This window comes from Pituophis catenifer, unplaced genomic scaffold (genome assembly GCF_029215685.1).
Source record: "Pituophis catenifer annectens isolate HBS135680 unplaced genomic scaffold, rPitCat1.0.hap2 SCAF_1, whole genome shotgun sequence".
Classification (NCBI taxonomy): domain Eukaryota; kingdom Metazoa; phylum Chordata; class Lepidosauria; order Squamata; family Colubridae; genus Pituophis; species Pituophis catenifer.
Window position 1 is genome coordinate 177991374 of NW_027256881.1, and position 13373 is coordinate 178004746.

The 13373-nt window shown below is 38.5% G+C and overlaps 1 protein-coding gene across 4 annotated transcripts in view; it reads right to left on the reverse strand.

Annotated features, from left to right (window-relative positions):
- The window catches only part of NRP2 (neuropilin 2), a 207475-nt gene that overhangs the window by 160532 nt on the left and 33570 nt on the right, over nt 1-13373 (reverse strand). For all 4 annotated transcript variants that reach the window (XM_070933220.1, XM_070933219.1, XM_070933223.1 and 1 more), the window contains exon 2: nt 9586-9763. In XM_070933220.1, the coding sequence (XP_070789321.1) occupies nt 9586-9763 (178 nt within the window). The remainder of the gene's footprint in view (nt 1-9585; nt 9764-13373) is intronic.

The following is a 13373-nucleotide window of genomic DNA, read 5'->3' on the forward strand; positions in this document are numbered from 1 at the left end:
GATATTTTGGTGAGCATATAGTCAAGTCAGAACTGTATTTCAATGATTCATAATTTTCACTTCTGCTTCCCTCCACTGAGGCAATATAAAAACAGGCAGAATTTTTTTTCAAAATTTATGTTCTTCTTTCCCTGTAGATTGTTATATAAAATTAGCAAGCAACAATGTATTGTTTGTTTGCATATCATCACTGTCCATTTTCACCAAAAGTCCTGAAAATATATGACTGTCCCAATTTCATAAATGTTGGCTCAGACGTTCTGGCTTATCTACAATATCCTAGTGATTCAATTCCTAAGCAGAGATACTGTATAAGATTGGGATCAGAAATATAATAGTGCTAAGTCTTCCTACCAACAATCCTATGAAGTTTAGCATATTTTTTCTTATAAACCCATACTTCAAAAACAAAGAAGTTAAATTATTGACTCAAAAATTAGAATCTGCATGCTTACTTTTGGTTTCCCCACCCTACAATCTATCCTAATTCAGAACCCAATATATGTCATGCTCTTTTCTCCTCTTAGATGTTCTTGTTTCCTGTTGTATGCCCAGTGTGCTTCTTTGCTTGGGGTTTGCCTTTGCCTTTGTGGAAGCCTAAATAAATATTGGCCATCTGAAATTCTGGGTAGACCTAGGGTTTTTTTTGGGGGGGGTGGGGGTTGTCTGGCTCAGTCCGTCCTTGATGATACAAAAGGGAAAGACAATGATCTAAATCTATTGTGATACCTCAGGGCCATCATTTATAATGCTTGGCCCTGGAAGCTTTTCTAGAGATCAAACTAAGAGTTGGGCATGTATTGTTTTATGTCATCTGGAACCCTGAGCTAAGAACCGCCATCCTGACTAAAGGCCTGGGCAGCCCTATGGGGTGGGGCTGATTTCTAATAGCAGATCAGTCCTCTCAGTTCTCAATGAAAGTAGCTGAATGCTATTAAATTGTGATCACAATTAGGATGCATTGTGTTTGATCTTGGCCTTATGGCCTTTTTATGACTCTTGTTTCATGGTTATTCTGGATTATTTGACTGTAAAGTTATGGCTCCCTCAAAGATTTTCCCATTCTGTGAGGAAACCTCTTCTAGTGAATTAGATTTAGATTTAGATTTTATTTGATTTATATACCGCCCTACTCCCGAAGGACTCAGGGCAGTGAACAGCCACAGATAAAACACATAAATACAAAATTTAAAAGCAAAGTAAAACCGAATTAAACAATTTTGGCTCAAGACAGATTTAAAACACCCCAATAATTTAAAACAGATTAAAATTTACATTTTAAAAAGGGAAAAAGGGAAAAGATTAGGCCAGGCCAGCCTGATGGAATAAAAAGGTCTTAAGAGCGCAGGGGAAGGTGCGCAGATCCGGGATCCTCCGTATCTCCGGGGGGAGCTCATTCCAGATAGTAGGTGCCCCCACAGAGAAGGCTCTCCCCCTTAAATTCAAGCAGCCTAATTTTCATTAGTATAAAGAAAATAGATCCAAGAGATAGCTAAGAAACTCTTGACATAGCCTATTTCATCATAACCCTCAGCAAAATCTGTAGGTTGTACACACTAACACTAAACAAACTTACTTAGAACTACCGGTAACTCTAATATGAAAGAACATTATTTCTAAGCAAAAATACTAAGAAACACTGGTTGCTTCATTTTCATTCAATTCTCTGCTGAAACAGAGTCCAGGGTAGTTAGATGCTTTTCTAAGGTGAGTAAGAAATCTAGTGGGCAAGATCTTAGCTTGGGAAAATTAGTCCATATCCCTCATATGACTTTAATTCCAGAACTATCATTAATTCAGTTCTGTTGGTATTCCAGTTGATTGCCTTTAGGATGCAGAATACCTTCTGTAAAATTTTGCACTTCCCCTATAAAACTAAAAGCTTTAAACGCAATGGAATAATTAAGGAATAATGTTAGCATAATGAGAGAACAAGAGTTTGGATTTTAAATCAATGCTGTTAATATATTCTGGAGGCATTTGATCTATTTTTCAGGATCAAGAGACCAATTTTAAGGTACAATGCATAATACATCTAGCGTTGATTACATTTAAAACCAGTTTTCTGAAGCCTCACTGGCCTGGCCGTTTAAGGTGGGTTCATTGTATTCTGCAATGATTTGTGTGATTTCCCTGTGTGAATTCTTCACACAGCATTCTATTTTTGTCAACCAAGAGCAAAAGAGGAAGTTCAGTTCAAGGTGAACACATTTAAGAATTTAAAAACCTGGTGACAACTTCACAGTTGTCTCAAGTTCAGCCACTCACTCTCTCCCCTGTAGGAGGGAGAGAGAAGTCTCAGAAGGCTGCATGCCCTCCCTGCCATGTCACCACCAGAGGGGGATGTAAGCTATCATTGAGGAAGGCACAGAGCTACCCATGCCAGGATGTCCCTTGGGTTACTCACAATTGAACAAAATTGAATAATGACAGAGAAAACTTTTTGGGCTGGTTTTAACCAATCTTCCATTGAAGCAATTTCTTTGCAGTGGGAGAAAGTCTGCCCCACATCCACGATACCAACATGAAACAAAAAACTATCTGAATGCCCTATATGATCTTTCCGCATGATGAGTAGCCCAGCGTGGAGCAGTGAGACACATATTTCAGCAGCATTAATTCAGACACTGGAGGGCTATGGGACTGGGGAAGAGAATACATGCATACGGATTCCAAACTGAAACTTGAACTTGAAAGATGCTGTTGGGAGGGAGTGGGTGAATGAAAAAGGAAGGCCTTCCGTGCAGTGATTCACATACTGATGAGGTTTCAGAGTCAAATTTTCCAACCTAGGCAGAGTCAAAGAAATGAGAAGCAGCCATTATAACCAGCTACGTGACCAAGGAGAACTCGGGGGGGGGGGCAGGGGGCGGGGGTGGTTCAGCCTCCGCAAGTTCAAGTCTCCTTCCAGATCAACAATGAACCTTGGCACAGGCAAGGCCATGTACTTTGCTTAATCTAATAGAACACCACAACAGTCTGTTCTTTTTCCAATGAGATGCAGCTTCCCAATTCAACAAGCAGATACCTACCTACCCCCCCTTCCCAGCATGGATACTTGAAGAAGAGCAAGAGGGAAAACAGCAGCTGCACTCACTGCATGGAGAGTAAGAAATGGCAAGCTGACTTGGGTTATTACCATTATTTCCAAATAGTTTGGCACGCTTCTAATCAGTGCTTCTGTTTCCCTTTCCCCTTTTGCTTTCAATTGGCTGCTGTGTCGATGCCTCTAAAGAGCAGCAGGGCAGACGACAGCTCAGCCTCCAGCCTTCATTTCAGAAAAAGCAAGCATTCAACCTCCTGACTGTGCCTATCGCAGCACACCCTGGGCGTTGATAACGGAAGGACGACAATTTCCTTGGGGTTGGAAGTACTTCCCCAAATTGAAGTGCTTTTTCCTCAAGCAGAAACAAAGCTGGGGGGAAGGGAGCAGCAAAGACGCTTTAACAGGGCCAAATGATTCCTTTCATGGTAAGGAAGGCCTCAAGGCAAGGGGGCTTCTTCCTAATTTTCCTAATTAACAGTTCCTAACGGACTGTTGGGATGAATGAATGGGTCTCCATATAAATAAGCAAAAGTGGGTTCATATGGGAAACAGAATAATACATTTGGTTTAATTCTCTTTTGCTTTTAATTCTTCAGCCCATGATTGCGATCAGTAAATCTGAAGATAAGGAAGCCAGGAAGGAAAGAATCCTGGTTTTGATTTTTCACTAGTCGTTGGGATTGGGAAAAAATATTTTCTGCAAAACACTTTTGAACATATTCCCTTTTTAAAACTATTTTTCCAGTATCATCTGGCTGTTACTGCTTCTGCTGCTATTAATTCATAATTCCTGAAGCAGTCACATGTATGACCCTGGCCGGCCATGGATCATGGGAAAAAACTATATCATCATAAAATAACTAAGCTATGTTTTGATGTTTGCCTAGCATCAATTTACTGAGGGACTGAAAATTACAGGGAGACATTACTCTCTACAAAAAACGTCATGACAAGACAGAGAATAACTAAATCCTTTATAGCAGCATAGAAAAGCTTACAGGGATCCCCGCTCAGAAGAATTCTTGGCAGCAACCGGAAAGTCCCCCCCAAAATTACACCATAGCCTCATTGATTATCACAGAAACAAAGAATTCTGGGTTGTCACAAACTCCTAAAGTCCAACAGGCCCCACTAGGACATCAGTGACAGATGACCATCCTGTCTCACTTTGAAAAACTCTAGGAAGGAAAATTCATTCTTTAATGTGGCAGGTTGTTCCACTTCTACACGTCTTCTTGACATGTAGCTTAAATCAGCTTCTTTTCATTTTAATCAACTGGCTCTTGTTCTGTTATGTGGGCCAGCAGAGAATGATTCCACTCCTTTTTCTTTATGACCATCCTTCAAACTACTATCATACGTTGTGGCTATATTCATCTTTTCTGTAAGTTAAATGGATCCAGATCCATTAACAGATCCTTTCAAACAGTGGATATCATCCTGGTAAATCTCCCTTCCCCAGAATCCCTGATCAAGACCCAATATTAAACCTTTATTGAACCTTCCTTTCTTTTTTGCCTGTCTGTCTGTCCAGTTCTCATGAAACCCCAAGGTTCTCTGGATAACACTTCAATAAGCTCTAGAGTAAAAGATTGCTTTGATTAAAACCAATGATATAAACTGAGGACCCTGGAGATTTGCAACTCTCCCACAAATTTTCTCACATTCCATTCATGGGATCAAAGGAAGAAAATATTCAGAAACAGACGTATTAACCATTTTAATTAACTTAATTGGAATTCCATTTAAATTAAAACAGTTTTACTTCTGTTCTGACTATTTGCTTTTTCTTGATTTTGGTTTATATACTTTGAGAAGTGCAGATGCTAAAAGGCCATTCCAAGGCAAAGATCAACCAGGAACTGGAACGAGTTGTGCAGCCCTATTTTGCATGGATAATATATACATGGCATCACTGGGAGTAATGACGTTTCAATGCATGAAGGCAAAGGGAAAGAAATAGCAGGCACTTTCTAGGAAAAGTGCTTAAAAATATGTTTTAAAAATTAATTGAAATCACGGAGGGCTTTTAAAGGCCTAACCACAACAAATTTATGATCATTTATTTGTGAAAGATTAAGTTAGGACTATGTTGGGACATTATGCAAATTACATAGAATTATATTACAGTCCTAATGCAGGACATCCCATTATTTATGTATAAGCAAAATTTCAACCAATTACATAATAAAACAGCAGCTGCTGTTAGGCTGTAGAATTGTTTAAATTGTTTTGTGCAAGTGAATATTCTACTTTCCAAGATCAAAATCTATCACTGCAAGCCTGCTTAGAAGTAGAGAGGTTTTATAAAGTTTGGTGTGGATTTAATCCTCCCAATAAGTAGATTAAAGAGCTTTAGTGAAAATCTGGCTACTGATGTACTTTGTAAGAAATTCTCAAATAACAGCAAAAATGCCCTATTTTCCAAAATATTTCTCTACTGTTTCATGCACTCACTGCTTCCATCCCCCCCCACTTTTTTTTTCTTTGCATGCTGATTTACATTTAGGGTGTGTGTTTCCTTTCTCCCATGCTGGACTACGCCTCTCCCATGATTAATTATTTTAAAATGGCTAATGGGTTATTGCCTTGCCAGCAATGCCTCTCCCTCCCTCCCTCTCACACACATACACACAGACATTATGAGAAGAAGTGACATTGCAAGAATAATAAATTAGAGGATTGCCTCCCAGGATAAAATGTTACTGATATAAAATAGATGTGTGATTCTCCCCATGAATACACTGCTGCAAATTCTTTCATTCTAAGCATTTAAGCCAATTCTCCTATAGGACAAGCATATTATTTTCCCTTTAAATATGGAACAAGATATCTGGCTGATTATAACTCAACTGCTATTGCAGTTCCTGGATTCTCAGGCAGAATGAATGCTGCATTTGGATCCTAAATTTTATCATATTAAACTTTTATTTTTCTTCGGAAGTACCTGGACAGGGAGTTAGCAGAAATGAAAGCAGAGTAAACATCTGAACCTGTTGCTTTAGCTCTTCAACCTCGTATCTCAGCTGGAGGATTGAATGGGAGGGACAGTCATATTAATTTGACCAAGACCAAACTTCTCCATATGATACAAGTCTGCTGGATTAGGAGTCACACTGATATTCAAGTCAATCGAAATACACCTCCCCCTTCAAACCTGACCTTGCTATTTTGATATCTTTCATTCATCTTTCATTCAGCCAAGAATAGAAGAAAGCCATAATTTGGGACCAGTCAATAAACCAGAAGATGTAGCTGCAGGTAAAAATGAGTTTGTTTGTTTGTTTGATTGGATGAGATATATCATTTGATGAGATATATCAATTAGCAAGGTAATCATAAGCCATTACTCTGCCTCCAGAAGACTCTAACACAGAACTGCCACATACAGTTGTTCCCACTGTATACTGCACCACATCTGGCCTTCACATAATTGATGATTTGCAAAGGACTCAGTGACACTTTCCTTTCTGGGCAAAATAATAGTAACTAACTGGTCCACCAGGAGACAGGAGGGCACTGGGAGTGGGGGGGACCGGGGTTTCAGCAAACAGGCATGATGACCTTATCCCCAAGGAGCGTGGATATAGCAACATGTATACACCTCCCCCACTTCTTCCAACTTAAAAAAAAAATACTTGAAGAAGAAACATTATTTTCTAATTCACAAGAAGCTGCAATTTTCTTGCAACTACCAAAATAGAGCTAACCAGCAAAAAGAGAACACAGTTCTAAAGCTTTGCAGCTTAGCTTGAAAGCTATTACTTAGAACAAACCATGATGAAGTATAATATCTGAATTAAGCTTGTTATTTCCTTCATGCAGAATGATCCCTAGCTGTTTTCATTCAAGGTGATGGCAGATACCCTTGTAAACTGCTCCAAGTGCTAGAGAAAACAAGGACTATAAAACTATCAATATTAAAAAAAATATTAAAAGACATTGAGAGGTCCAACAAAACCAATCTTGGATAGCCACCAAGACAACAAAAATAATTTCATTCCAAAATGAACTGAACAGTTTAAACATGTACCAACAAGGATCTAAGCAAGCAATTTCAAGCTATGTCAGTTATGTGAATTTACACTATTTTTTCTTAAGGATAAATTTAATTTCTCTGTTCTTATTTTTCCAGTTTCTTCTTTTAAATGTAAAACTTAACAAAGATTAGGCACATTTCCCCTACTATGTGTGTTTCACAAGAAATGTCCTTAATCAGAAAGCATTTTGTGCACAGTTGAGTGAATTTTCATTAAAGATATATGAATGTCAAAGAATAATTACGTTTTAACACAATTACAATAGTACAGAAGCATCAATTAACTAGGTTTACATTAAAATGTGAACCTAGCATTTCTCCCCACCTACAGGAGAAATTATTATTTTGGAAAAATCAAACTGCTGTATCATCAACCAGCACATCAATTCAATTTATCCACCCCCTCAGAAATAAGTAGGACTTAAAACCACATGAAAAGACTGCAGGATCAGATCTAGACATTCAAGAAAAGCAAAATATTTTAGACAGCCTCTAGGCCACAGACATTCAAACAGAGCTATAAAACCCAAGGGGCTACCTCATTAATTCATGCTTTTAATGGTGCTCACTGAAGCAGTTAATTATTTCTTACTAGCTGCTAATTGTTTTTCTTGGACATCGAGCTCCCTGGCTTTGCAATTCACCAAGTGCTGTAGAATCTGTCTGATTTTTGAAGGCAGGGAGCAAACACTTCTCTACTTATGAAAAATGTATAGCACACGAATAACCAAACCGAGGTGACAAGCTGCCGAAAGACTCTATAGTTCTTTTTGCTAACCAGATGGGAGAGGAAACGTTAGGAAAGGTGCATTTTTCTCCACTGCAAGAGAAGTGGCACTTGCCATCAATATTTTATTTTATCAACATTAATAGTTTTGTACCTGGCCAATTACTGGAAATCCAATTGTAGCCTTTTTGAGTAAACAACAAAAACAAAAACGCCATCGTCACGCTATAAAAAAATAATCCCTTTTTTCTTTAGTCTTTTTATTATACAAAATCACCTAAGTATCCACCAATGGGAATTGGCTATACAGGTAGTCCTCAATTTACAGAAGCTCATTTAGTGACCATTCAAAGTTACAATGGCATTGAAAAAAGTGACTTACGGCAATTTTTCACATTTATGGCAGCACCGTGTGAAAAAATTCAGATGCTTGGCAACTGACTCATGTTTATGACGGTTGCAGTGTCCTGGGTCATGTGATCCCCTTTTGCAACCTTTTGACAAGCAAAGTCAATGGAGAATCCAGATTCGCTTAATAACCGAGTCATTAATTTAACAACGGCAGTGATTCACTTAACAACTGTTACAAGATAGGTTGTCAAAACTCACTTAACAAATGTCTCACTTAGCAACAAAAATGTTGGGCTTGATTGTGATCGTAAATCGACCGTACTGGAACAACAGAACCAATTATGTTAACTCCTATCAAACATGTAAATATAGGGCTTGCTCAGGACCAAAAGCTACATTTTCCAAGCTTCAATTTCTGTGCTTTACTGTCTTATGAATTGAATGTCAACACATCTTGCAATTTTCAAAACTAATCTCTAAATTACCTTTCCTTGCAGTCTGTGGCTCTCTTAGTTTCCCTTCCCCCCAGCAAAGTGGCAGGCAGTTCCTTGGGTCAGCTGAAGAGGAGGAGGAATGATTTGTGATATTCCCTGTAGCTTCCCACAGCAAAGTCACTGGGGAAGCTGGCAGGAATTCAGAAGTCACCCCTGCTCCCAGGGCTTTTTGCCCACCAGGGATCATTCTGTTTCTCTGTTTAGGTAACAGAATAGCTCTTGAAACACTAACCTAACAGGGCATGGATTGTCTAGTATGATTCTAAATATGTTACCAATAGATTTGCTCCTATGTGAAAAAAACACAGACTCCCAACCAAACCATGAAGCTGATTCTGATTCCTGAAGCAGGAACTCTTATTCCTGCATCTTTTTTTTTTTTAAAGTAGCTTTTTCTTTTCTACCTCTGATGGATGAACAAATATAAGGAAATTGAAAATACTAGCATTGTGTATCTGTTTAGGCAGTTACTAAATGCTCAGTAAGACAGAAAAAAGACCTTGAGAGCCATGGCCATGTCAGGCACCAGAATATGATTCACACATTCCCCATCTCCCTGATTCTGTGCTTATTTGCAATGTAGCAAAGAGTAGGAATAAGACCTCTAATCTGTGCTCATGCATGCAGTGTAAGATATACTAATGGCTTATCAGAAATTTTTGCTTAATAGCTACATTCCAAGTGTGATATATTACTTGCAACTTTGCAGAATGGCACCATCAATTTTAGCTTCAGAGTTTCAACCTCCCATTCATCCACACTATCTAAATTCCTCCAATCACAGTATCAGTTTTTATAAAGATATTACGCTAATCATACAGTGGGAATGAAGAGAGGCCAAGAATCAGGAGGAACAGACTGGATTTTTTTCCCTAAATCAAGGACAGGGGCAGTAGGAGACAAAAAAAAAAAAAAAGGAACTGCTTACTTGCAATCGTGTTTCTCAATTTCAAAGTGAGGGTTGAAGTTGAGGGTGATCTTCTGATTGGGTTCTGGGGCATAAATGATCCACTCACAGTTCTGATGGGATGGGTAGTCTTGTGGATAGCCAGGTGAAGTGATGTAGCCAGCATCTTTGGAATTCAAGCGGCCCCCGCATGGCTGAGCTACAAACAAACAGATAAAAATATCCAAAATCTAAAATAAAGGCAGCAAGTGACATTGGTGATAATCTTAAAACACTTTAATATATTGTTCTGGTAATTGATGATTGAATTATATTGTGGTTTTCTGTTTTCCATTTGTTTTACTGTAGATGTGGATATTTAGATTTAGCGTGCATAATAACATCAACCTCAAATAGCAATACATTCACATCTTAGACAGTTCAGGAAAATAGAACAGTTATAAATGGGGCCCATCTACAAAATTTCTTTTTATTCCCCTGAATATTTAAAACAGAAAACAGATTATTTGGAAATAAATAGAAGTGCCTCCAATTCTTTCCTTTCTTCCATAGTTAGTCTAACAGGACTCACAGGGATTATTAGATTCCAATTTAGTAATCCTGCCTTTGATTTAAAAAAAAGGAAAATACATAATTTGAAACTGGAATGACTATAGTCCAACTGACTATCATACACTTCTTTTCCTTCTTTGTCCCTGGTAATGCCTTTTCTCACCAATAGTTCCTCTATTTCTGAATTACACAATTCAGTACAACTGGATAAACCTCGCATAATAGTGATCACTATGCTTCAGTGCTTGGTTGTCATTTATCTTGAGAAAGTCTTCATAGGATGGTACTTATCAGAGAACAGCCAACTGTTCTCCCTCCCTTCATAATTACCATGTCAAATAGGAGTGAGGAAAGCCATTACACCCCAAGGTACTGAAGGAACTGGCAGATGTCATCTCAGAACCACTGAACCAGGGGTGAAATGCTACCAGTTTGCTCCAGTTCAGGTGAACCAATAGTGATAAAAACTACCAGTCTGGGTGAACTGGTAGTAAAAAAATGCTTTAAAAAGTAAAAAAAAAAAAAAAAAGAGGAAGGTTCCGACAATCACAGCTATGCCACGTGATCATCAGAACCTTTTTAAAAAACTTTTTTAAAGCATTTTTTTACTACCAGTTCTGGCAAATAGATAGTAAAAATGCTTTAAAACGTTAAAAAAAATGTTGGCCACGCCCACCCAGTCACATGACCCCCACCAAGCCACACTCACAGAACCAGTAGCAAAAAATTTTGCATTTCATCCCTGTACTGAACTATATGTTTCAAAGATCCTGGAGCACCGGGGAACTTCCAGAGGACTGGAAAAGAGTGGATGTAGTTCCCATATTCAAAAAAGGAAAAAAAAATAGATGTAGGAAATTATTGACCTATCAGCCTGAACTCAATACCAGGGAAGATTCTGGAAAAGATAATCACACAACAAATCAGTGAACACCTAGCAGCAAACAAAGTAATAACCAAAAGCCAACCTGGGTTTGTCAAAAACAAATCATGCCACACTAATCAAATTGCATTCTTTGACAAAGTGACAAAACTAGTGGACCAGAGGAATGCTGTCGATATAATTTACTTGGACTTCAGTAAGGCATTTGACAAAATAGACCATAACCTACTACTTGATAAAATAGAAAAATGTGGGTTAGACAGCATCACCACCAAATGGATTTGTAACTGGCTGACCAATCGCACTCAACGTGTAGTCCTCAATGGAACTGCATCTACATGGAGGGAGGCATGCAGTGGGGTACTCCAGGACTCTGTTTTAGGCCCAGTGCTCTTCAACATATTAATCAATTATTTGGACGAGGGGATAGATGGGGAACTCATCAAACTTGCAGATGACACCAAGCTAGCAGGAACAGCCAACATTCCAGAAGATAGGCTTAAGATACAGAAGGATCTTGACAGACTTGAACATTGGGCGCTATCTAAAAAAATGAAATTCAATGGTGAAAAAAGTAAAGTTCTACATTTAGACAAAAAAAAACAAAATGCACAGGTACAGTATACAGTATGTGGTACCTTGCTCAATAGTGGTGACTGTGAGAGGGATCTTGGAGCCCTAGTGGACAATCACTTAAATATGAGTCACAGTGTGCTGCAGCTGCCAAAAAAGCCAACACAGTTCTAGGCTGCATAAAACAGAGAGATAGAATCAGTATCACATGAAGTGTTAATACCACTTTATAATGCCTTGGTAAGACCACACTTGGAATACCGCATCCAATTTTAGTCGCCATGATGTAAAAAAGATATTGATACTCTAGAAAGAGTGCAGAGAAGAGCAACAAAGATGATTAGGGGACTCAAGAATAAAACATAAAGAACGGTTGCTGGAACTGGATATTTCTAGTCTTATGAAAAGAAGGACTGGGGTGACATGATAGCAGTGTTCCGATATCTCAGGGATTGCCACAAAGGAGAAGGAGTCAAACTATTCTCCAAAGCACCTGAAAGTAGAACAAGAACCAATGGGCAGAAACTAATCAAGGAGAGAAGCAACTTAGACCTAAGGAGAAATTTCCTGACAGTTAGAACAATTAAACAGTGGAACAACTTGCCTCCAGAAGTTGTAAATGCTCCAACACTGGAAGTTTTTAAGAAGAGATTAGATAACCATTTGTCTGAAGTGGTGTAGGGTTTCCTGTCTAAGCAGGGGGTTGGACTAGAAGACCTCCAAGGTCCCTTCCAACTCTGTTATTCTATTCTATTTCGGGAGTTACCTGGCAAGATTCAACAAGATCAAACACCTTGGCTTTTGAACATGCTCGGAGTTTAAAATCTGTCTTGAAATTCACAAATAGAAAATAGTTATTCTTTTTGTTTTTTTAAGCAACAATATTTATTTTATTTACTACATGTTTGTCCCACCTTTCCTGCCCAGGACATTTTTCATGATCTCTTTCAACTATTCTTAATTTAGCTGAAACCAAAAAGAGATCTGGCTCAAGATCATACAACATGGGAATTTCATCAGGAAGAAATTCCAGCCAATCTTCTCCAGTCCTAATTTAACATTTTAATGTAACAGTAGCATTCTAATGCAAGTAGACTATGACTACCAAATCTGATTTTAAGTTTTTTGTTTTTCAATCTAGGAGCAACAGAAGCACCAATTCTGTTTCTGATTTATTTCATTTATTTCTGCGGAATAAAATTACCTGTAGTCTAAAGTAGATGATCTGCCTAAATGTTGACTCTCCAACCTAAATTGAGGGAGAAGCAATCAAAAAATTACTAAGCCATCTTTGACCTTTTACAAGGTAGTTAGATAGCCATAGGGTATCCTGAGCATGCTCTTTTACAAGATAGCACCCTAGAAAAGTATCCACCCTGTCCAACAACAATGCCTGGTCTAAAAGGTCTACGTGTCCCACGTTAGGCCCACACATATAGCCTCTGGTTTAGCAAGGAATAGCTTTCAGATTACATCTTAACATTTCTTCTTTCCGTTCCAACCACAAAACTGCATGTCCACACCCCACTTCACGTCTTTTCTGCATGTCTTTCTTTCCTGGCTTTGCCTTCATCTCCTCCCTGTCTCCTTCAACATTTCATGGCAAGCTAAGCCGTTGGAATTAAAGACAGCAATAATCAGCAGTGGTGGTTTTTGTGGTACTGGCCCACAAATAGCCTGGTAACAATTACATCTTGAGCGAGGAAGCACTTTCAACCCTTAGTTATATAACAATGGGCCCAGGAGGGTGATTTAATTTTCAAGAAAACATTTCATCTTACAAATGCCACAAATCTGATTT